Consider the following 23,651-nt stretch of genomic DNA (forward strand, 5'->3'; position numbering starts at 1 on the left):
TTTCTCGAACGCCATCACTCTACTAAACATAATTCCTTCAACACTGTCAGTTTTTTAACTAAATCTGCACTTCTATTCTACTAGTTTTTCTCATCACTCCTATCATCCTTTTCCTCCCACTTAGGACTGTATGACCGTAACTTGTTGCTTGCATCCGAAGTTTTTTATTAATATTGATTGTTTCTTCATTGCTTAGTTGACCCCTATGACAATTGACAAGGTTGACTCAGCCTTCCATCCTTCCGAGGTGGGTCAAAGGAGGACCCGGATTGTGGGGGCAATAGGCTGGCTGTTAAAAAGTGCTATTGCTAACATGTTGTAAGCCACCCTGAGTCTAAGGAGAAGGGTGGCATAACAATCAAATAAATAAATAAATTGTTAAGTGTTGTACGACATGATTCTTGACAAATGTATCTTTTTCTTTTATGTACACTGAGAGCATAGGCACTAAGACAAATTCCTTGTGTGTCCAATCACACTTGGCCAATAAAATTCAATTCAATTCTGTGTGGCTTCAGTCTTTCCTCAATTCCTGATGAGTGGATTCAATTCTCAGGATTCCAGCAACTGGCAGTGGCAAGTCTCAGAATGCTACTAGAATAGAATAGAATAGAATAGAATAGAATAGAATTTTTATTGGCCAAGTGTGATTGGACACACAAGGAATTTGTCTTGGTGCATATGCGATCAGCGTACATAAAATAAAATATACATTTGTCAAGAATCATGTGGTACAACAATGATTGTCATAGGGGTCAAATAAGCAATGAAGAAGCAATATTAATAAAAATCTTAGGATATAAGCAACAAGTTACAGTCATACAGTCAACATGGGAGGAAATGGGTGAAAAGAATGATGAGAAAAACTAGTAGAATAGAAGTGCAGATTTAGTAGAAAGTCTGACAGTGTTGAGGGAATTATTTATTTAGTAGAGTGATTGGGTATTTCTTTTATTGGTCACCAAGAAACATGCCCCCCACCACCACCACACAATTTCATACCCAGGGGAAGGTCCCAAGATCTCTATCTGGACATCTCTATTCTAAGCTTTCTAAAAAAAAAGGCCCGAGAGATGTGTTATGCTGCTTATAGCTGTTAATTTGTATTTTTTAATTTCTGGTTGGGAGTTTTGCTCCTTGTTTCTCACTGAGTCAATTCATAGGTGCAGCCATAAGTAGCAATAGTTGTTAAGATTTATATCCTGCTGCAGTGCTTTACATCCCTCTCTAAGCTGTTTACAGAGCCAGCCTCTTGCCCCCAATAATCTGGGTCCTCGTTTTATCCACCTTGGAAGGACGAGTCAACCTTGAGCCTGGTGAGAATCGAACTGCCAAACTGCTGGCAGCCGGTGTGATCAGCAGAAGTAGCCTGCAGTAGTGCATTCTAACCACCGTTCCACCGAGTCTACGGAGAGGGGCGGCATACAAATCTAATAATTTATTATTAACTAATTATTAATTATTATTATTATTATAGCTCTTAAATTGTGTATTTGTGGTAAGATATCACAGGTCCACTTAGAAAAAAGGACTAAAATCTCTCCTTTAAGGATTCCCACCGCTAATATTACCTGAAGTTCCTCACTAGCCTCCATTGTTTCAGCAGGGCCGTCTCTGGTTGCTCCTTGGGGTTCTCTCTCAACTGCCTCCTCCTCTTCCTCCTCGTCTCCTTCCTCCTCCTCGTCTTCCAAAGAGGAGCTGGAATCTTCCCCCTGGCTGCTCTCCCACCACCTGGCCCCCGAGAGGGTCGTGGCCACCCTGGGAGGGGGCAGCGCAGCCAGAGCAGCTGGGAAAGTAAAGGCCGCCAAGAACCGTTCTCTCAGGAGCCGATAGGCAGGGTTATCCTGGAGCTTCTGGCGCACCGTCTGCCTCAAGGCCTCCAGGTCTGGCTGGCTGGCCCCTTCCCGCTGCCCCTCGGGGGCCAGAAGAGAGGCAGCGCTTTGCTCCAGGGCCGGTTTATGCAGCAGCAGCGCCGAGAGGGTTTTCAAGCTGCACAGGAACGGGGGCAGGTACGGCAGGCCCCTTCCCAGCGAGGGAGCCCTCGCCTCCCGGCTCTCATTGGCCCACGCCTTCACGGCCGGCTCTGCTTCTAGAGATAGGAGACGAGAAAGGGGGGAGGCCGCACCCTCCTGGGGCGGGCATGCCATGGGGCAGGCGTGCAAGGGGACAACTAGTGAGGCCGGGCCTTGATTTGGATGGGGCGGGGGCAAAACCTCTGAATTGGGGGCGCTGGGAGGAATCCCTCCAAAGGCAGTGCCAGGCACAGAAGGTGCTCCAGCACCAGCAGGGGACAGACAGCGCCCTGGTTCTAAAGAGATTCCAAGTGGTGGAGGTGGGGGAACCTCCACCCGCTGAGTGCCCGTGTCGCTCTGTGGGCCGCCAGAAGGAAGGCTCACTTGAATGGGGGTTCCCTCCACCACAGAAACCCCCACGGTTGTGAGGGTGGTCTCGGCCGAAGTCACTGCAGGCTGGCTGGGATTTGGCGGAGCGCCATCGGCTGGTGGCTTTCCTTGACTGGGGACGCTCAGCAGGGTGATCGGGAGAAGGCCATGAGGGGTCACCATCCAGCTGATAGGCAGGGTGGGCTGGGCCACTGCACTGGGCTGTGAGTGGGCAGCTACCAGGTGGGGTAAAGCGCCAGAGGCCGGAGAGGGGCGAAGGGCATCTGCCAGCATGGAATCCACATTAGCAGGTGCTCCGTCCACTTCAGAGTCCCCCCGAGGTGAAAAGCTCTCTTGGACACCGTCTCTGCCTCCTTCTCTAGCGGCCTGGCCTTTCTCCCCACTGCACGGGAGGGTCCTCTCCTGAGAGCCCCCCGCCAGGTTTGCGGGAGAGGCCGAGTTCCTTCTGGTTAATGGCTCCAGAGGCACGGAAGTGGGAACAGGAAGCGGTCTTGGTGACGGCCGGTCGGCCGTGGGAGCGGAGGGGCAGTTGGCCAATGGGGCGATGGGACCCCTTGTCTGTGGGACCACGACCGAGGTCGAGAGGAGCAGCTGAGGAGCGAGGAAGATCTCCTTCTGGGCACGCTTCCTGGCCGCCTGTTCGCGCAGCCTCTTCTCCCGCAGGAGCTCTGAGACGGTTTTAAGTTTGGGGGCTGGGCTAGGTGGCAAACGGGCCTTCCATGTGTTGGCGGGGACGGGCCCCTCTTTAGCCTTCAGAGGAATCAGCTTCTTGTTGGGCTGGACGCTGGACGCAGGGAGGCCGGGCTGAGCTGGGCAGAAAAAAAGCGGAAGCTCAAATGTGGGGTCTTTGCAACCACTCCACTAAAAACAAACAAACAAACAACCCCCCTCCCCCCAACAATCTTGCTTTCCAAAGCCCTCCCCTCCAGCTGCATAATTTGGAGGTGGGATGCAGTCCTATTACAGCCCAAGGCTCTCCTCCCTGCCAGAGGGCCCACCATCCTTCCCTCACCTGCCATGGCCTGACTTTAGTCTTCCAAGGGGCAGCCCTTTGACTCTAGAACAGTTTCCCAACCTTGGCAACTTGAAGATATTTGGACTTCAACTCCCAGAATTCTAGGAGTTGATGTCCAGATATCTTCAGATTGCAAAGGTTGGGAAACACTGCTCTAGAACAGCGGTCCCCAAACTACGGCCCGGGGGCTGGATGTGGCCCGCTGAGGCAATTTATCTGGCCCGCGGAAGCCCACGGGATTTTATCAATAGATATAATAAGCTCCCAAATCTCCTATCAACTCACCGCGGTCTGCTGCTGAGCGAGGAGGCGGTAAAGAGGCAAGGGGCGGGGAGGATAAGAGAGAGAGGGAGAGATACAAAGAGGGAGAGAGAAAGAGAATGAGTGAGAGAAAGAGAGAGAGGGACAGAGAAAGAAAAAGAGGGAGAGATAGAGAGGAAGAGATAAAGGGGGATAGATGGAAAGAGAGAGAAAAAAAGAGAAAAATGAGAAAATGATGGAGAGAAAACTAAAATAATGGGAGAGAAGGAAGAAAAGAGAGAGGGAAGAGAGAAATGGAGAGGAAGGAGGGAGGGAGGGAAGGAAGGAGAAATGGAAGGAGTTTGTTGATTTAAGTTTAAATTACTTTATTACTTAATTACTTCTTTATTTTAAATATTGTATTTGTTCCCATTTTGTTTTTTACTTTAAATAAGATTTGTGCAGTGTGCATAGGGAGTTGTTCATAGGGTTTTTTTACAGTCCGGCCCTCCAATAGTCTGAGGGACAGTGAACTGGCTCCCTGTGTAAAAAGTTTGGGGACCCCTGCTCTAGAACAATGATGGCGAACCTTTTTTGGTTCATGCGCCAATGTGTGTGTATGCGTGTGGTAGTATGCGTGCATATGCCCCCACCCATTCCTTTCCCCCACGCATGCGAATCTCCCCTGTGCAGTCCCGTGCGCACAACCCACCCACTCCGTCCCCACGCATGCACTTAGGCCTCAATGAAGCTTGGGACGGTGAAAAAACGCCCAACAGGCAAACCGGAAGTTAGGAAAAACGGACTTATGCTTCGCCCGTTGGGCTGTTTTTTGTACTCTGGAGCCTTCAGGGAAGGTTTATAAAGCCCCAGAGTGCAAAAAACGGCACAACGCGCAAACTGCAAGTCCATTTTTCCAAATTTCCTGTTTGCCTGTTGGGCGGTTTTTTGCACTTTGGGGCTTTAAGAAAGCTTCTGAGCTGACATAGGGCAACGCCTGGCATGCCCTCCGATATAGCTCCGTGTGTCACCTGTTGCCCGCATGCCATAGGTTTGCCATCACGGCTCTAGAATCTCAGCCAGCTACTGGATCAGAACCTTCTACTGGCTCAATTACATCTTGTGGTATGCTTGTATTGTATGTTTTTTAAATGATGGGTATTTTTAAAAAATACTTTCTTTTAATATTAGATTTGTTACATTGTATATTGTTATTATTATTGTTGTGAGCCGTCCCAAGTCTGCGGAGAGGGGCGGCATACAAATATAATACATTATTATTAAAATATTATTATTATCTTCAGGCATCTGCTCCTGCTACTTGGGAAGACAGGTGGGAAGCATGAATCACAGCGGCCGGTTAGGTCCCACAGAGTTGGCCTTCTCCGGGTCCCGTCGACTAAACAATGTCGGCTGGCGGGACTCCTGTTTGAGCAGGGGGCTGGACTAGAAGACCTCCAAGGTTCCTTCCAGTTCTATTCTGTTCTAAACCGGATGCACTTTCCACTGTTTTGATCTATACACGGATAGCGGAAAGCTGCCTATACGGTCTGCCCCAGCTTCTGCGACGGGTGCTTAAAAATATCAATGCTTATTTTGCATTAATGTATATCCGCCATTTATCCGTCACTGCTCACAGTCACTCATGCCCTCATCACCTTGAGGCTCGACTACTGTAACGCTCTCTACATGGGGCCAACTTTGAAAAGTGTTCGGAAACTTCAGATCGTGCAGAATGCAGCTGCGAGAGCAATCTTGGGCTTTCCCCAATATGCCCATGTTACACCAACACTCCGCAATCTGCATTGGTTGCCGATCAGTTTCCGGTCACAATTCAAAGTGTTGGTCATCACCTATAAAGCCCTTTATGGCACTGGACCAGGGTATCTACGAGACCGCCTTCTGCCGCACGAATCCCAGCGACCGGTTACGTCCCACAGAATTGGCCTTCTCCGGGTCCCGTCGACTAAACAATGTTGGCTGGCGGGACCCAGGGGAAGAGCCTTCTCTGTGGCAGCCCCGACCCTCTGGAAGCAGCTCCGGCCAGAGATTAGGACTGCCCCCACCCTCCTTTCATAAACTTCTTAAAACCCATCTCTGCTGTCAGGCATGGGGGAACTGAGACATCTCCCCTTGCCTATGTAGTTTTATGTATGGTATGTTTGTGTGTATGCTTTTTAAATAATGGGGTTTTTAGGCTTTTAATGTTAAATTGTTATTTAGACTTTTAATATTAGATTTGTTATTGTATATTGTTTTATCACTGTTGTGAGCTGCCCCGAGTCTTCGGAGAGGGGCGGCATACAAATCTAATAAATAATAATAATAATAATAATCCAGGCATGGGCCAGAGTGAGATCCAGGAAGAGGAAAGACCTCCACAACAGCCTGAGGGGTTTGAGCAAAGGTCTCAAGTATCCCGTCTTACAGCCAGGAGGGCTGCGCTCCTCGGATCTGCTTTCTTCTCTTGGCCACAGATTGGCACTGCAAAACAGACCGGGAAACAGCACCCTCCACCCCCAGCTCTCCAGAGAAACTGGGAGATAAAACAGAAGGAGACACACACACACACCTTTGCCGTCCTGTGAAGACGAGGGCTACAAAAGAAAAAAAGAATTGGGTTCAGAGTCTGGCAGGTTAGATCCAGTCCCTTCCTCGGCCCCTGTGCTTCAGGGCCCCCGAAGACTTTTTGTCCCAACTGTCCCCTGGACCTTCTGTTTGGGAGGGTTTGTTTAGTAAACTATGAACCTATTTCCCATCTATCATCATCATCTTTTAATGACCCCATAATCCCTTGCGCAGTAATGGGTTCCTACCGGAACGCTAAAAAACGCCGCACCGGTAGTAAAAGTTGAGCTGCACAGGCAGGTGTGGTTCTCCGGTGTGCGTGCGCGTCCCAGCGTGCTTTTGCTTCTGTGCATGTGCAGGTAGCAAAATCCTGCGAAGGCACACACGCATGCGTGAGATTTCGGCAATTTTTGGCTTCTGCACATGCCCCAAATCTCTCACACACACACTCATCCCCTTTGTGCAGAAGCAAATACACACTGGGACGCGCGCACACACCCCAGAGACCGCACAGCGCACCGGTAGCAACAATAAGTGCAATCCGCCCCTTGCCCTTGCGGGATGGAGTCTGCGCAACCGAAGGGAGCTAGGAGAGTGTTTTACTGGCCCGATGCCCTTCCTGTCGCCAGTGCAGAGTTTTGTTCAGCAGATAAATTCTGCTTGTGCCCAGAGAGAGAAATATCTGCCTCTACCTAGGATCGAACTCACAGCCTCCTGATTGAGAGGCGAGAGCTACATTTCAGATCGTGCAGAATGCAGCTGCGAGAGCAATCATGGGCTTCCCAAAGTATGCCCATGTTACACCAACACTCCGCAGTCTGCATTGGTTGCCGATCAATTTCCGGTCACAATTCAAAGTGTTGGTCTTGACCTATAAAGCCCTTCATGGCATCGGACCAGAATATCTCCGGGACCGCCTTCTGCCGCACGAATCCCAGCGACCGATTAGGTCCCACAGAGTTGGCCTTCTCCGGGTCTCGTCGACAAAACAATGTCGTTTGACGGGTCCCAGGAGAAGAGCCTTCTCTGTGGTGGCCCCGACCCTCTGGAACCAGCTCTCTCCTGAGATTAGAACAGCCTCCACCCTCCTTGCCTTTCGCAAACTCCTTAAGACCCACCTCTGTCGTCAGGCATGGGGAAACTGAAATATCTTCCCCAGGCCTGTACTGTTTATGTATGGTATGCTGTGTGAATGTTTTTTAAAAATTATGGGTTTTTAGCTTTCTAATTATTGAATTTGTATTTTACACTGTTTTTCTGTTGCTGTTGTGAGCCGCCCCGAGTCTGCGGAGAGGGGCGGCATACAAATTTAATAAATAAATAAATAAAATTTCTAGGCCACTGCGCCACTCTTCCTTCTTCTCATCTATGATTGCTGGAAAAATCTATCTACCCTAATTGATGTGAAGGACTCCTAATACGGACTCTGCTCCTTTGCCAAGGAGAAAAGCCCCCAAGGATGACAATGAGGGCTTCCCCACTGCTGCCCAAGAAGCTGACTATGAGCAGGGATTCCAGCTCTCCATGAACAATGATCTCGCCCTGCCAGTCCGTCTCCTTCTCCTCCCTTGGGCTTAAAGAAGAGACGCAAAGGAGGCCAGACCTTCTTCCTGTTGTCCGCAGGCACAACAATGGCCTTCAGCATCTCCGGCTGCCGGGATTTTCTCTTCTGAATCACCTTCATGCAGCCGTCCACGTTGATATGAAGGAGCTGAGAGACACAGAGTGAGGGGTCAATCTCTGGTGAGGCCAAAGGCTCAAATGAGAAAGGGAGCATCATGAGAAAAGCATGTCGGAACGGCCAATGCGAGTGTATAAAGTTGGAGGCGGTGGACCCTTTAAGAGCTGCATGCAACGACGTTTCATTTTTAATGTACAGTGTTTCCCTCGATTTTCGCGGGTTCGAACTTCGCGAATAGCCTACACCGGGGTTTTTCAACCAGTGTGCCATGAAACATGGTCTGGTGTGCCGCGAAGAAGGAAGCTCAGGTTCTGGTCTCGCAACTTTTTGCTGAGAGAGAGTGAGAGAGAGAGAGACAGAAAGAAAGCAAGAGAGAGAGAGAGAGAGAAAGAAAGCAAGAAAGAGAGAGAGAGAGAGAGTGAGAGAGAGAAAGCAAGAGAGAGAAAGCAAAGAGAGAAACGGAGAAAGCAAGAGTGATAGAGAGAGAAAGAGAGAGAGAAAGAAAGAGAGAGAGAAAAGGAGAGGGAGAGAGAAATGAGCAAAAAGGGGAGGAAAAAAGAGAAATGGGAAAATGATTGAGACAGAGAATGAGAGGAAAGAAACAAAAGAGAGAGAAGTGACTCTTAATTTAAAGCATATGATAAAAAGCACCCAAAGAATGAGAGAAAAACCCGAACCCTCACCTGTTTTTGGAAATGGTTCAAGAGTGTGTTTACAGACACAAGGGTGGGGAGGAGACGGATGGAAAAAGAGAGGAGAATGTCTTAGGGTGTCATTTTGGGTCATTTTGGTTGGTGGTGTGCCCCAGGATTTTAAAATGTAAAAAATGTGCCACGGCTCAAAAAAGGTTGAAAATCACTGGCCGACACCACGGTTTTTCAAAAAATATTAATTAAAAAATACTTCGCGGGTTTTTTTTCCAATACCACGGTTTTTCCCGCCCGATGACATCATGCATCATCGCCAAACTAATAATTTTTGCAAATAAATAACAATTTTTTTTTTGTTAATAAATAATTATGTTTATAAATATCAGGGTTACTAAGTGTCTTATTCAATGGTGAATACCAGTAATAATGGTGAATAAATGGTTGTTAAGGGAATGGGAAATTGTAATTTAGGGGTTTAAAGTGTTAAGGGAAGGCTTGTGACACTGTCCATAGCCAAAAATGGTGTATTTACTTCCGCATCTCTACTTCGCGGAAATTCGACTTTCGCAGGCGGTCTCGGAACGCATCCCCCGCGAAAATCGAGGGAACACTGTATGTCAATGAGTGTACATTCAAAGTGAGAATAAAGTTTTTCTATTCTATTTCTTTTCTATTATTTCTATTCTTATTCCAATTGCAATCTATTCTATTCCTATTATTTCTTATTCCATTCCATTCCCTATTCCAGTGATGGCGAACCTTTTTTTCCTTGAGTGCCGAAAGAGCGTGTGCGATAAAGATAAAGAATAAGAGAATAACCTAAGAAAGGGGATGAAAAGATTACTAAATGGTATCAAATATAAACAATCATAAGGGCAATAGAAGATATGATGGAAATAGAATACAGCGTTCCCTCGCTTTTCGCGGGGGATGCGTTCCGAGACGACCCGCGAAAGTTGAATTTCCACAAGTAGAGATGCGGAAGTAAATACACTATTTTTGGCTATGAACAGTATCACAAGCTTTCCCTTAACACTTTAAACCCCTAAATTGCAATTTTCCATTCCCTTAGCAACCATTCAGATTATTACTCACCATGTTTCTTTATTAAAGTTTATTTTTTAAAAAAATTATTAAAGGCAGACGAAACTTTGGCGATGACATATGACATCATCGGGTGGGAAAAACCGTGGTATAGGGAAAAAACCCGCAAAGTATTTTTTTAGTTAATATTTTTGAAAAACCGTGGTATAGACTTTCCGCAAAGTTTGAACCTGCGAAAATCGAGGCAACATTACACTATTGCATGACGTCTATAAACAAAATTGTGAAATATCTGCATATAATAGAAATTGAAGAGGAAATAACTGTAAAACATAAAATGTAATAAAGAAGGAAACTGTTTTTAACTTAAAAAATATTCAATAAAAATAAAGAAATAATTAATAGAGCTGCTGATGGGTTCAAGATACTGGATTAATAGCACGGATTTGAAAGGAGTAAGCTTGTGTATGCATTTGCTTTTGAATAAAACGAGAGTTGTGAAGGAAAACAACAACAACAGATGAGCCGAATGCTCCCAGGTAAACCAAGATCAGGGTGGAAACTGAGGCCCGGTTGTGGGAAAATACTAATTCTCGTGCAGGCCAATCCCAGTAAATTTGGATGGAGCTCCTCTGGAGAGCTTTGGGTTCCTGCCCCTCCTGGACTGAAATAACCTGTCCCCCCCCCCCCCCATCTGGGCTGCAGCCCTGGAGAGGCCCATGGGCTGTCGATTTTCACCAGGCCGGCGCCACCTACCTGAATCAGGAAGGTGAACAAAGGTGTGCTTGAGAGGTGGGCCATCTGTAGTTGTTTGAAGATCACGTCCGCTGGAATGAGAAAGAGAAAGAAGCTCTTCAAACCCATTGCATTTGGAGGCACTTCGAAGAATAACTTGACTCCTTCTTCTTTGTGGCAACCCCTCAAATTTATTTGTTTATTTATTTAATTGGATTTGTATGCCGCCCCTCTCCGAGGACTCGGGGCGGCTCACAGCATATATAAAAACAGAACAATAATGTAAATCCAATACTACAATTTAAAAACAATTAAACTTATCAACCAACTTATCATACTTAAGGCATTCAGTGGTCAGGGGGAAGATCTAAAAGTCCCAAGCCTGGCGGCAAAGATGAGTTTTTAAGCTCTTTTGGAAGGCAAGGAGGGTGGGGGCAGTGGGAATCTCTGGGGGGAGTTGATTCCAGAGGGCCGGGGCTCCCACAGAGAAGGCTCTTCCCCTTGGTCGACGGGACCCTAAGGAAGCCAACTCTGTGGGACCTCACCGGTCGCTGGGATTCGTGCGGCAGAAGGTGGTCTCGGAGATAATCTGGTCCTGTGCCATGTAGGGCTTTATTTATTCATTTTATTTATTTTATTAGATTTGTATGCCGCCCCTCTCCGTAGACTCCATAGACTTCTTTCCTATACATCCTGCACCGTGCAATTTATAGGTCATAACCAACACTTAACCAACAAATATTGGAAGACGGCTAATGTCTAGAATATCTCTAGGAAACAGTTGACCACACCCAGGCAGTATATAAGTGAGGATTTATGGGGGTAAAAAGGTGTGGAGTTTCAACGTTCATAATGGTGGAAATCCTAGATCCGGGGATTCCAAAAATGCTTTGCTGGCAAACCGCTATTATCTCTTTAAGTTCATCATGCAGAGATGCAGCTGTCTGAGGACAACCTGAAGAATGTCTAAATTAGCAACTTGACTGGGAACACTGCCAACATGAACTAATAAGCTTGACCTTCTTTGTACAGGTCCTTTATAAAATATAGATGGGTTTGATTTGAAACCTTTCTGAGTGGGCTCTCCTTTGTTCCGATCCAAGTAGGCCCAGAGCAGAATCTCCCCCCTCCCAAAAAAATTAACCGCTATAGCTTAACTTCAAAAAAGATTCATTATATCTCATGCGTCTTAATTTTAAGTCGTATATTCCTATATTTTATTTATTATTTATTTATTATTTATTTATTACTTAGATTTGTATGCCGCCCCTCTCCGAAGACTCGGGGCGGCTCACAACATGTAGAAACAAATCATAAGCAATCAGACAAATTTAAAATATTTAAATATTTAAAAAAACCCATATGCTAACAGACACACACAGACATACCATGCATAAATTAAACGTGCCCAGGGGGAGATGTTTCAGTTCCCCCATGCAAAGGTGGGTTTTAAGGAGTTTACGGAAGGCAGGAAGAGTAGGGGCAGTTCTAATCTCCGGGGGGAGTTGGTTCCAGAGGGCCGGTGCCGCCACAGAGAAGGCTCTTCCCCTGGGGCCCGCCAACCGACATTGTTTAGTTGACGGGACCTGGAGAAGGCCCACTCTGTGGGACCTAATCGGTCGCTGGGATTCGTGCGGCAGGAGGCGGTCTCGGAGATATTCTGGTCCGATGCCATGAAGGGCTTTAAAGGTCATAACCAACACTTTGAATTGTGACCGGAAATTGATCGGCAGCCAATGCAGGCTGCGGAGTGATGGTGAAACATGGGCATACCTAGGTAAGCCCATGACTGCTCTCGCAGCTGCATTTTGCACGATCTGAAGTTTCCGAACACTTTTCAAAGGTAGCCCCATGTAGAGAGCATTACAGTAGTCGAACCTCGAGGTGATGAGGGCATGAGTGACTGTGAGCAATGAGTCCCGGTCCAGATAGGGCCGCAACTGGTGCACCAGGCGAACCTGGGCAAACGCCCCCCTCGCCACAGCTGAAAGATGTTGTTCTAATGTGAGCTGTGGATCGAGGAGGACGCCCAAGTTGCGGACCCTCTCTGAGGGGGTCAATAATTCCCCCCCCAGGGTGATGGACGGACAGATGGGATTGTCCTTGGGAGGCAAAACCCACAGCCACTCCGTCTTATCCTGCACCATGCAATTAATTGCTTTATAACTTCTAGCCTGGGCCTAGACTCCTGCTACTTTCTCACCTCTTCAGGGGATGGGTGGGGAAGAAGGGCCAAGTGGATTGCATCTCTCAGGAAACAAGCCTGATAAAGTCTTCTTATCTCTTCTTATCTCCTTCCCAGAGTGTAAAACATCGCCACATCTGCGGATTGGCTGAATCCACATTGGATTGGTTGGGAGGGGATTCCAACTTCTTTTATTCCTATCGTGTTGCCCTAAGGACCCCAGACCCTACGTTGCTTTTGCCCAGTTATCACTTCTTTCTCAATAAAAGGATCCTTTTGAAATGCCAAGTTTTCAGAGTCTTCACTTCCTTAATTAAGGGGGGGAGAGGTCAGGCCTTACAAAAACAATCTTGGGAGAATATTCCAGGTTGGTTTTCTCTGAATGGATGTTCTTAGATTCCCCCCCCCCCCCCATTTTTGCCTTCCCATTATCCACTGCTTCTCATCCTATGAGCCATGGTGTCACAGTGGCTAGATTGCATGCTACTTTTGCTGACTGCCAGCGGCCTGCAATTTGGCAGTTCGAATCTCACTGGGCTCCAGTGAGTTTGACTAAGGTTGACTAAGTCTTCCGTCCTTCCAAGGTGGGTAAAATGACAAGGCTGTAAAAGCACTGTGAAGCGGTATGTAAGTATTAAGTGCTATTGTTATTGCCCTTCCTTCCTCCCTCCCTCCCCTTCCTCCCTCCCTCCCATGCTGACTCTGTAAACTGCTTAGAGAGGGCTGTAAGAACACTGTGAAGCGGTATATAAGTCTTGATTGCTATTGCTATCCTCCCAAGTGGCCTCTTTCCTAACATGGTTCAAGGGACGAGCCCAAGAGTCTCGAGAATTGTCCTGCAGGGACAGTTTCACGGGTGTTTCATATTTTCACGGGGATTTCTGTACCGAGGAAGGCCCTGAACTTGATGGTTTGATGACCCTCTCTAAACGGGCCCTTCAAGGCTTCCTTAGAGTGAAGTGGGCTGCTGCTTGGATCGCAGGTACCTTTTGTCATGCGGGAAGCTGCCTCCTTCATCCGGAGGGTCCACTCCTGCACCAAGTTCCCAGTCCAGGGCGTGACTGCCACCATCAATCTCCGGTAGAGGGTCGTCTTCCATATCCTGCCTTTCTGCCGGCCGGCTCCATTCGTCACTCTGGCCGGTGGGGCCGACTGAGAACCTCCAAGGCCATCAGAGGAGCTGGGGGCAAAGCGTTTCTTTCTTCTGATTTCCCGCTGGGAAGGAATAATAAGAATAAGACCTGCTTCTGTGCGGAGGATTAAGCAGCTGAAGGTCTGGCCTTATGAGGACCTCTCTGAGATGTGCCTCTGCTCAAAACCCAGGAAGGAAAACCCTCAACTCTCTGGTTATAGACAAAGGTACTTTTACTGGATAAGAACGGATAGCAACAAGTTAAAAGCAAGACCTAAAGCTAAAACTACATATAGAAAGCAATCCCATATCCCTCCCTCCAAAGATCCAAGCTCACCATCTACAGGTGGAGCCACTGCATCTGGTATGCTAAAACCGTTGACCTTGAATGGGCTGCAAACATATCCATTCAGCAGCCCAGTACATGAAAATGCTAGCTCTGTTAAAAAGTGCTATTGCTAACGTGTTGTAAGCCGGCCTGAGTCTAAGGAGAAGGGCGGCGTAAAAATCGAATAAATAAATAAAATAAACAAATGCTGTGGTGGTGAAGTAAACCAATAATTCCCTAAAGGGGTAGATCTACCAAAAACAGAAGTGCTGATATACAGGCAAAGCAGTCGACAAAATGGTCACATGACCATGGGACATTGCAAATGACCACAAGTGTGACCATCAGCTGTGGCTGCACTTTGGGGCTCAACCAAAGGTAATTTCTCCTGGTTTGGACAGGTTTGCCTGAACTGGTAGTGACCCACTGGTGATGTCACGATGTTGTCATGGAACCGGTTCGGTCAGTGCCAGTCCGTGCGCGCCACCATCTTTTATCTTTTTTAATTTTTTTTCTGAGCATGTGCAGAAGCCAGGTTTCCAGCACTATGCCAGTGTTTCCCAACCTGGGCAACTTGGAGATATCTGGACTTCAACTCCCAGAATTCCCCAGCCAGCATTTGCTGGCTGGGGAATTCTGGGAGTTGAAGCCCAAATATCTTCATGTTGCCCAGGTTGGGAAACACTGCACTATGCATGCGGTTGCCATCTGGTTTTCAGATTTAAAAAACAAATTTTTTGGGGCACTCTACATGCACGTACCCACGCGACGCGGGAGGAAGCAAACCGGCAGTGAGGCAAAGTAGGACCCATCCCTGGGCTCAACCGTCATAATAATTAATAATAATAATAATAATTTATTGGATTTGTATGCCGCCCCTCTCCGCAGACTCAGGGCGGCTAACAACAATAATAAACACAACATGTACAATCCAATAATAAAAAACAACTAAAAACCCCTATTATAAAACCAAACATACACACAAACATACCATGCATAACTTGTAATGGCCTAGGGGGAAGAGCTGTCTCAACTCCCCCATGCCTGTCGGTATAAATGAGTCTTGAGTAGTTTACAAAAGACAGGGAGGGTGGGGACAGTTTTAATCTCTGGGGGGAGTTGGTTCCAGAGGGCCGGGGCCGCCACAGAGAAGGCTCTTCCCCTGGGGCCCGCCAAACGACATTGTTTAGTCGACGGGACCCGGAGAAGGCCAACTCTGTGGGACCTTATCGGTCGCTGGGATTCGTGCGGTAGCAGGCGGTTCCGGAGGTAATTTGGTCCATTGCCATGTAGGGCTTTAAAGGTCACGACCAACACTTTGAATTGTGACCGGAAACTGATCGGCAGCCAATGCAGGCCACGGAGTGTTGAAGAAACATAGGCGAATCTTGGAAGCCCCACGATGGCTCTCGCGGCTGCGTTCTGCACGATCTGAAGTTTCCAAACACTTTTCAGAGGTAGCCCCAGGCAGTGTTCCCTCTAATTTTTTGGGGGGGTGGGCGGAAAGGTATAGTGTCTGAGCGGCAGTCCCTTTGGGACTGGGCGGCACTCTTTCCCTCTCACTCTTTCCCTCTCGGCTTCTGGGCAGGTTTGAAAAACTCTGAGTTGATGATGATTTTTAAGTGAGCCATTGCTCACTGCTCAGCTTAGAGGGAACTATGGCCCCAGGGCTTCGGTTGAAGCTTTAAACTTCGCTAAGCTAGCAGTCGTAATTCAAGGAATACGCAATAAATGGGCAATAAAAAAGAAGCAACAGGCAGGCTTGAAAGTTCCCCATCATCTCCCCTCCTTGGAAAGTGGGGTACTGAGAAGCAGCTTACATTTCTCCTCTGCTGCTCATAGCTGTTCCTCCTCAGGAGTCTTTTCACGCAAGCCAAGGAAACCCTCCACGCGTCACTCGCCTTCCTTGAACTCTGCAGAAAAGGAGGAAAGAAATAAAAGAAAAACCAACCGAAGGAGAATTCGTACTTCCATTTTTTTAAACAAGAATTATATTCTTGATCCAGTTGAGTTCTTAAGGGAAGGCTTTATATATAAGAATTATTTTGGAGGATAGGGTATGTTGTGTTTGGGCCTGGGCCAGCCGTTGCTCCCATAGATGGGAAAGACGCGGCACAAAGTGAATGCGAAAGCCTGGCTGACAGCCAGGAGGACGAGGCCACTGGGACGCAGGATTCAGCAGACAGCCCAGGGGATTTCGCATGCAGTCCCGCAGACAGTCTTTCATCCCTGGGTTCTTCTGCAGATCAATTTATTGATCTGCATAGCCGAAGAGCTATGCAAAGAAGGGATCGCTTTAAGGAGTATTACAAGTCATTATAGGAGCACCTGGGCTGGGTGTGGTTCTTATACTGAGGGCTGGGTGTGGTTCCCTTAATGAGGGATAAAGGGATAAAAGGGAACAAAGGCCAAGGCAAACTGTGACTGTTTATCTGTGTTCTTTTGTGGTTCCTGCTCTGAAGTTTCTGTTCAGTGCCGTTGGAGTTTTCAACCCAGCTTTTTCAGACAAGTGGGAGGTGAAAACTCTGGGACTTGCTGTTTGCTCCAAAGATTCAAAAGGACTCCTGAAACGTCTTTGCTCATTCCAGGTTGTCTTTGTTTGTTTTTTCCTGTGTTTTTGTATGCGGCTGAAGTAAGCCTTGCACTCTCATTGTTTTCGGACACTAAGAACTGTTTTTGAGTAACCCTTTTTGGTTTATCTAATACAAGTTTGCTGATTAGCAGAGCACATGTGTGTTTGATTTTTTTCCCTTGGACTGTTACGCATTGCCTGAGCCAGTCAGGCAGAACAGGGTAGTATTTCCCCCTCTACAAAAATGATAATTCAGTGGCAATGCTAGAATGTCTCTGGAAAACACACCCGAACTTGGGGAGGGTCACCAAAAGCTGGGATTTTAAATACTGTACATCTTCTCTCCCTCCCTCCTTCCCTTCCACCCCCCTCTCTCTGCATTTTGTACCTCGTTCCCTTTCATTTGAGCCAATTCTGTCCTCTGGCCTTCTTCTCGACCCACCTGAGCTCCAGAGGCCAGCCTCCACTTCCTGTTGACATCGAAACCTTTGGGAAGCAGAGTGACAGCGGACAGCTCTCCAGGGTTGGCTCCAGATAGATCTTTCCTGGCAGGGATCCAGAGATCCAGGCAGGGAACTCTCCAGCGACCTGCCCCTCTGGACTGATGGGCCTTGGGCCCCTCGTCCTTCTCCTCTTCCTCAGCACCGTCTGCATCCAAATCCAGGTCTGAATATTCACTGCTGGACTCCGAGTCGCTGGAGCTCCATCGGTGTGCACGTCTGCGTTTCGGATGACCTTTGCTTCCTTGCTTCTTCCTCCTGCACCTCTTTAACACAAAGGGAGAGAGCTGCAACAGAGAGCAAGGCACTCTGGGAGGGTGTGTGCATGTGTGTTACAACATCAGCATTACTCTTTGTTTCTAAATCAGGGGTGCCAAACTCACAGAAGCAAAGAAGATCGACGGCAGAAAAAGACCTCATGGTCCATCTAGTCTGCCCTTATACTATTTCTTGTATTTTATCTTAGGATGGATCTATGTTTATCCCAGGCATGTTTAAATTCAGTTACTGTGGATTTACCAACCACGTCTGCTGGAAGTTTGTTCTAAGTATCTACTACTACTAATATTTTCTCCCGTTGCTTCTGATCTTTCCCCCAACTAACGTCAGATTGGGGCCCCTTGTTCTTGTATTCATTTTCCTATTGAAAACACTTCCCTCCTGAACCTTATTTAACCCTTTAACATATTTAAATATTTTGATCGATCATGTCCCCCCTTTCCTTTCTGTCCTCCAGACTATACAGATTGAGTTTCATGAAGTCTTTCCTGATAAGTTTTATGCTTAAGACCTTCCACCGTTTTTGTCGCCCGTCTTTGGACCTGTTCAATTTTATCAATATCTTTTTGTAGGTGAGGTCTCCAGAACGGAACACAGTATTCCAAATGGGGTCTCACCAGCGCTCTATACAGGTTTTGATGTCTATACTCAATTTCATTGAGGGCTGGTATCAGGGGTTGACCTCGGAGGGGGGGAGGTGTTGCTGACTGGGTGGGTGTGGCCAGCAGGATAGGTGCAACGAGTTTGAAGCAACTCCCCAAATTGCTGATGTTTTTTTCTTCCCATTAGGTAAACCAGGTTGAAGCGATTGTTGGCCGACCCCTTACATTTTTCAGAATGGCCTTGCGGGTCTTGAGTTTGACGCCCCTGTTCTAAAGCTTCTTACAAGGGTAGAAAGTACTGCAGGCCACTGAAGCTGACTATAGATCTGTAGGTCAGCGGTTCAAATCTCACCACCGGCTCCAAGGTTGACTCAGCCTTCCATCCTTCCGAGGTGTGTAAAATGAGGACCCGGATTGTGGGGGCAATAGTCTGGCTCTGTTAAAAAGTGCTATTGCTAACATGCTGTAACCTGCCCTGTGTCTAAGGAGTAGGGCGGCATTAAACATTGAATAAATATTAATAATAATAATAGCTTTGGGGAGAAAAGGCAGGGGGTAGAGATCAATAGGTGTGGCAGGCAAACTCCCAGACAGATGCCCTTGTTAGCCTGTGTTGAAACTTTATGCTGGGGCTCCTAATAAAAGAATCTTTGAGTTAACTTCAGAGGGCTTGTCATATTTGGGAAGCTGCGTCAGAACAGATAGGCATTCTCAAAATAATAATCATAATTATGATGATGTAAGTAAGAGCTGAACTCACTCGATACCCTAGCAAGACTTTCCACTTGCTTAGACACTGAGATCTGGAGCGATGGGGCAACTCCGAGGCTATTTTTGCCCAGTGGCCTAAAGACAAGAGAAAGAACAAAGGAATCACTTCCTTCCCCTGACTTCCTGGAACTAAAATAATCTGTAAATATAGGGCAGGCTTCTCTATGGAGATTCTCAGACATCCAAGGTCATGGGCCAGGGTGGCACAGTAGGTAGAGTGCTGTACTGCAGGCCACTGAATCTGACTGTAGATCTGTAGATCAGCGGTTCAAATCTCATCACCGGATCAAGGTTGACTCAGCCTTCCATCCTTCCGAGGTGGGTCAAATGAGGACCCGGATTGTGGGGGCAATAGCCTTGCTCTGTTAAAAGTGCCATTGCTAACATGTTGTAAGCCACCCTGAGTCTAAGGAGAAGGGCGGCATAAAAATCATATCAAATAAATAATAAATGGTTGTCCCAAAGATGTGGGTTTTTTCCTAAGAGGCAAGTGGACTTTCTTGGTTTTTTTTTTTCTTTTGAAGATGTTCGGCTCCTCATTCAAAGAAGCTTCTCCAGCTCTACTTCTTTCAGAACTGAAGAAGCTTCTTGGATCAGAAGCGAAATGTCTTCAAAGAAAAACCAGAAAGTCCAGTTGCCTCTTGAAAAACCAAAAAACCCCATTCTTCATACGTTTTAGTCTCCAGACCTTTAGTCGTCTAATACTTCCCGGGATTGATGATCTTTCTTAACAGACTAAGAGAGTTGGAAGGAACCTTGTAGGTCGTCTAGTCCAGTGTTTTTCAACCAGTGTGCCGCGGCACACTAGTGTGCCGTGAGACATGGTCAGGTGTGCCGCGAAGCTCAGAGAGAAAAATAAAGCAAGAGAGAGAAAGCAAGAGAAAGAAAGCAAGAGAGAGAGAGAGAAAGAAAGCAAGAGAGAGAGAGAGAAAGAGAACAAGAGAGAGAGAAAGAAAGCAAGAGAGAAAGAAAGCAAGAGAAAGAGCGAGAGAGAGAAAGAGAACAAGAGAGAGAGAAAAAGCAAGAGAGAGAGAAAGAAAGCAAGAGAAAGAAAGCAAGAGAGAGAGAAAGAAAGCAAGAGAGAAAAAGCAAGAGAGGGAGGTAGGGAGGGAGAGAGAAAGAGAGCAAAAAAAGAGGAAGGAAGGAAGAGAAAGAAAGAGGAAGGAAGGGAGAGAAAGAGGGAGAGAGAAATAGAGCGAAAGGGTGGAAGAGAGAAATTTTTTGTCCAAACTTTTTTTAGCCCCCCCACCCCTCTCAATGTGCCCCAGGGTTTCGTAAATGTAAATAATGTGCCGCGGTTAAAAAAAGGTTGAAAATCACTGGTCTAGTCCAACTTCCCTCCCAAGCCGGAGACCCTACACCCGTGATGGCGAACCTATGGCATCTGTGCAGGTGGCACGTAGAGTCATATCTGCCGACATGCAAACTTTTGCCCTAGCTCAGTTCCAGCAGACATGTGTGTGCCAGCCAGCTGATTTACGGCTTGCCTGGAGGCTCAGGGAGGGCATCTTTGGCCTCTGGAAGGTGTCTGGGCCATGGGAGAGGGCATTTTTGCCCTCCCTAGGCTCCAACAATGCTTCTGGAGCCTGGGGAGGGTGAAAAATGGGCCTATTGTGCCTGCTGGAAATTTCCAAACAGGCCATTTTTGGCCTCCAGGAGGCAGGGGAGGCCGTTTTTCACTCTTCCCAGGTTCCGGGGAAGTCTGGGGAGCCTTACGGCGAAAAACTTACCAGAAATTGGAAAATGGGGAACAGGGGCAGTAACGCATGCATACGCAGGGCGCACTGGGTTTTGAATTATGGGCATGGGCATGCACGCGCATGCAATAGCGTCTGTGCACGCGCTTTTGGCACCCGAGGGGGGAAAAAAGATTTGACAGCTCTGCCCAACGCCATTTTTGACCGATGATAATCTAATCTTTCCTCTGTGAACGCATCGGAAGCCACTATTGGAGGAATAACAGGACACCTCTACGGCCTGCTGAAGCCCCCAACAGAGCAAGAGGACAGGCCCCAAGCTTTTTCCCCCCATCTTGGTCAGGAGCCTCTCCTCCTCCCCCCTCCCGGCTTTACCCCTGCCGTATTTTTCGGTCAGCTCGATTAGTTTCTTTTCCTCCTCTACGTTCCATCTCCCCTTCTTGATGTCGTAGTGCAAGGAATGCAGGTACCTGCAATCACAGGTGGAGAGGAAAGAAAAGATATTACACACTGCCAGATAATAGGGACTTAAGAGCATTTTTCACACTTATGAGCCATTGCAACATCCCCAGGGACAATTTGGACACTTGGCAACTCTAAAGGTTGCAGTGACCTGGGGTCAGATGAACCCCCCCTTTGCCACCTTCTGACAAGCAAAGTCAAGCCAGATTCGCTTAACAACCTTCTTGCTAACTTAGCAACTGTAGTGATTCATTTAACAACCGTCAGGAAAACCCTTATTTCCGGGTTGAATCTTTCCTTGGTCAGCTTCCATCCATTATTCCTTGTCTAGCCTTTAGGTGCTTTGGAGAATATATATATATATATATATATGACGGTCTTGGTATATTCGGGTTTCTTCCCGTGTAGGATTTGGAAATTTTTGGCGACGTTTCGATGAGGTCTCACTCATCATCTTCAGGCTGGTGTTTCTGTCCTTTTTCTCAGGTGAAGACTGCGAGACCTGAGCTCAGTCTTCACCTGAGAAAAAGGACAGAAACACCAGCCTGAAGATGATGAGTGAGACCTCATCGAAACGTCGCCAAAAATTTCCAAATCCTACACGGGAAGAAACCCGAATATACCAAGACCGTCATACCTGTACCCGTGAAAATCTACGAAAACAAATATATATACGGGCAAAACCGGCACTCAGAACAATCTACATATATCTCTATATCTCTATATCTCTATACCTCTACCCCTCTACCTCTACCTCTACCTCTACCTACCTACCTACCTACCTACCTACCTACCTACCTACCTATCTATCTATATATGTCACATGTTTTTTTGCTGAATTTGAAAACTAAGGGAGACTAGGATAGATCTATTTCGGCCTTATTTTGGCCTCATCAGCTAGCCATACCCACTGGGACTTGAACCTGCAACCTTTGCCTTGTATATATATATACAGCTGAAGGGATTGGATACTGTAGCCTAGAAAATAATTCTCTGCCTTACAAGGCAAAGGTTGCAGGTTCAAGTCCCAGTGGGTATGGCTAGCTGATGAGGCCATAATAAGGCCGAAATAGATCTATCCTAGTCTCCCTTAATTTTCAAATTCAGCAAAAAAAACATGTGACACACACACACACACACACACACATATGGTTTTTTATGTCGGATCACCCTGGTATATTTTAAGGAACGTCACAGCTCCTTTTTGCCTCTAGGCCCAACCCAGGACCACTTCAAGGCAGTTAATATATTTATGTCACCATAAAAAAATATATAGCCCCTCCCTGGTACAGAGCTGGAAGGGACCTGATCTGATAGCTCAAACTGCTAGTTCTCTGCTTTACAAGGCAGAGTTCACCAGATCGAATCCCAGTAAGGAAAGGGTGTGGCTAGCTGATGAGGCCAGAACAAGGCCGAAATTGGACCATCCTAGTCTCCCTTAATTTTAAAATTCCAGCTAAAAAAACATTTAACACACACACACACACACACACACACACACACATATGTGTGTGTGTGTGTGTAGATTGTTCTGAGTTCGGGTTTTGCCCCGTGTAATATTTTGAACTCAGAACAATCTACATACATATACCCATGAAAATCTACGAAAACACATATATACAGTATATATTCATTCATTCATTCATTCATTCATTCATTCATTCATTCATTCATTCATTCGGTTTTTATGCCGCCCTTCTCCTTAGACTCAGGGCGGCTTACAACATGTTAGCAATAGCACTTTTAACAGAGCTAGGCTATTGCCCCCACAACCCGGGTCCTCATTTGACCCACCTCGGAAGGATGGAAGGCTGAGTCAACCTTGAGCCAGTGATGAAATTTGAACCGCTGACCTTCAGATCTACAAGTCAGCTTCAGCGGCCTGCAGTACAGCACTCTACCTGCTGCACCACCCCAGCTCATTTCAGGTCAATAGCTTGACCTCCTCCCTCCTCCTCTCTGTGGTAGCCCCTCAAATATTGGAAGACTGCTATCCTGTCTCCCCTGGTCCTTCTCTTCCCTAAATTAGCCCTACCCAGTTCGTGCAACTGTTGATTGTATGTTTTAGCCTCCAGTCCCATAATCATCCTGGTTGCTCTTCTCTGCACTCTCTCTAGAGTCTCAACCTCTTTTTTATAGTATGGTGCAGAATTCTAGGTGTGGTCTTTGTAAAACTTTATAGAGTGGTATTAGTACCTCTCACTTGACCTTGATTGTATCCCTCCTTGCCTTTCGTAAGCTGCTTAAAACCCACCTCTGCCGTCAGGCATGGGGGAATTGAGATCCTCTTTCCCCCTAGGCCGTTACAATTCTATGCATGGTATGTATGTATGTATGTTTGGGTTTTTTTATATTAATGGGCTTTTAATTATTTCTAACATCAGACTACTATTGTACACTGCTTTATTGTTGCTGTTAGCCGCCCCGAGTCTCCGGAGAGGGGCGGCATACAAATCCAATCAATCAATCAATCAATCAATCAATCAATCAATCATGCCACCTAGGATTGCATTGGCTTGTCCTCTCCCTTGCTCCTCTCTGTGGCAGCCCCTCAGGTATTGGATACAACACAGGGCAAGCAGAGATAGGTCTGAGTAGTAATTGTCCAATTTAAACAGCCAAAGTGCTGAGCTGGGATCCTACCTGTCTCGGCACTGCAGGTCGTTCCTGCCGGGCACTTCGGTCCGGATTTTATACCAGTCCCGCTCTCCGTACTTTGCCACGGCCTTCAGGAGCAACTGGAAGGGCAAAGCAAAAGGGGAAGGGGTCAGGGGAGCGTGGGCTGCTG

General features: G+C 47.0%; 1 protein-coding gene across 2 annotated transcripts in view; it reads right to left on the minus strand.

The window, feature by feature from the left end:
• The window catches only part of SNAPC4 (small nuclear RNA activating complex polypeptide 4), a 47,717-nt gene that overhangs the window by 1,631 nt on the left and 22,435 nt on the right, over positions 1-23,651 (minus strand). The window contains exons 13-23 of one of the 2 annotated variants that reach the window (XM_070758865.1): positions 23,507-23,601; positions 20,777-20,871; positions 18,694-18,779; positions 16,995-17,318; positions 15,801-15,893; positions 13,507-13,735; positions 10,357-10,427; positions 7,829-7,936; positions 6,230-6,254; positions 1,572-3,211; positions 402-594 (exon numbers count right to left, since the gene is read on the minus strand). In XM_070758865.1, the coding sequence (XP_070614966.1) occupies positions 592-594; positions 1,572-3,211; positions 6,230-6,254; positions 7,829-7,936; positions 10,357-10,427; positions 13,507-13,735; positions 15,801-15,893; positions 16,995-17,318; positions 18,694-18,779; positions 20,777-20,871; positions 23,507-23,601 (2,769 nt within the window). In that variant the 3' untranslated portion in view covers positions 402-591. Of the gene's footprint in view, positions 1-401; positions 595-1,571; positions 3,212-6,229; positions 6,255-7,828; positions 7,937-10,356; positions 10,428-13,506; positions 13,736-15,800; positions 15,894-16,994; positions 17,319-18,693; positions 18,780-20,776; positions 20,872-23,506; positions 23,602-23,651 lie in introns of those variants that run through there. The other variant, XM_070758864.1, reaches the window with a different exon arrangement.

This window comes from Erythrolamprus reginae, chromosome 8 (genome assembly GCF_031021105.1).
Source record: "Erythrolamprus reginae isolate rEryReg1 chromosome 8, rEryReg1.hap1, whole genome shotgun sequence".
Taxonomy (NCBI): domain Eukaryota; kingdom Metazoa; phylum Chordata; class Lepidosauria; order Squamata; family Dipsadidae; genus Erythrolamprus; species Erythrolamprus reginae.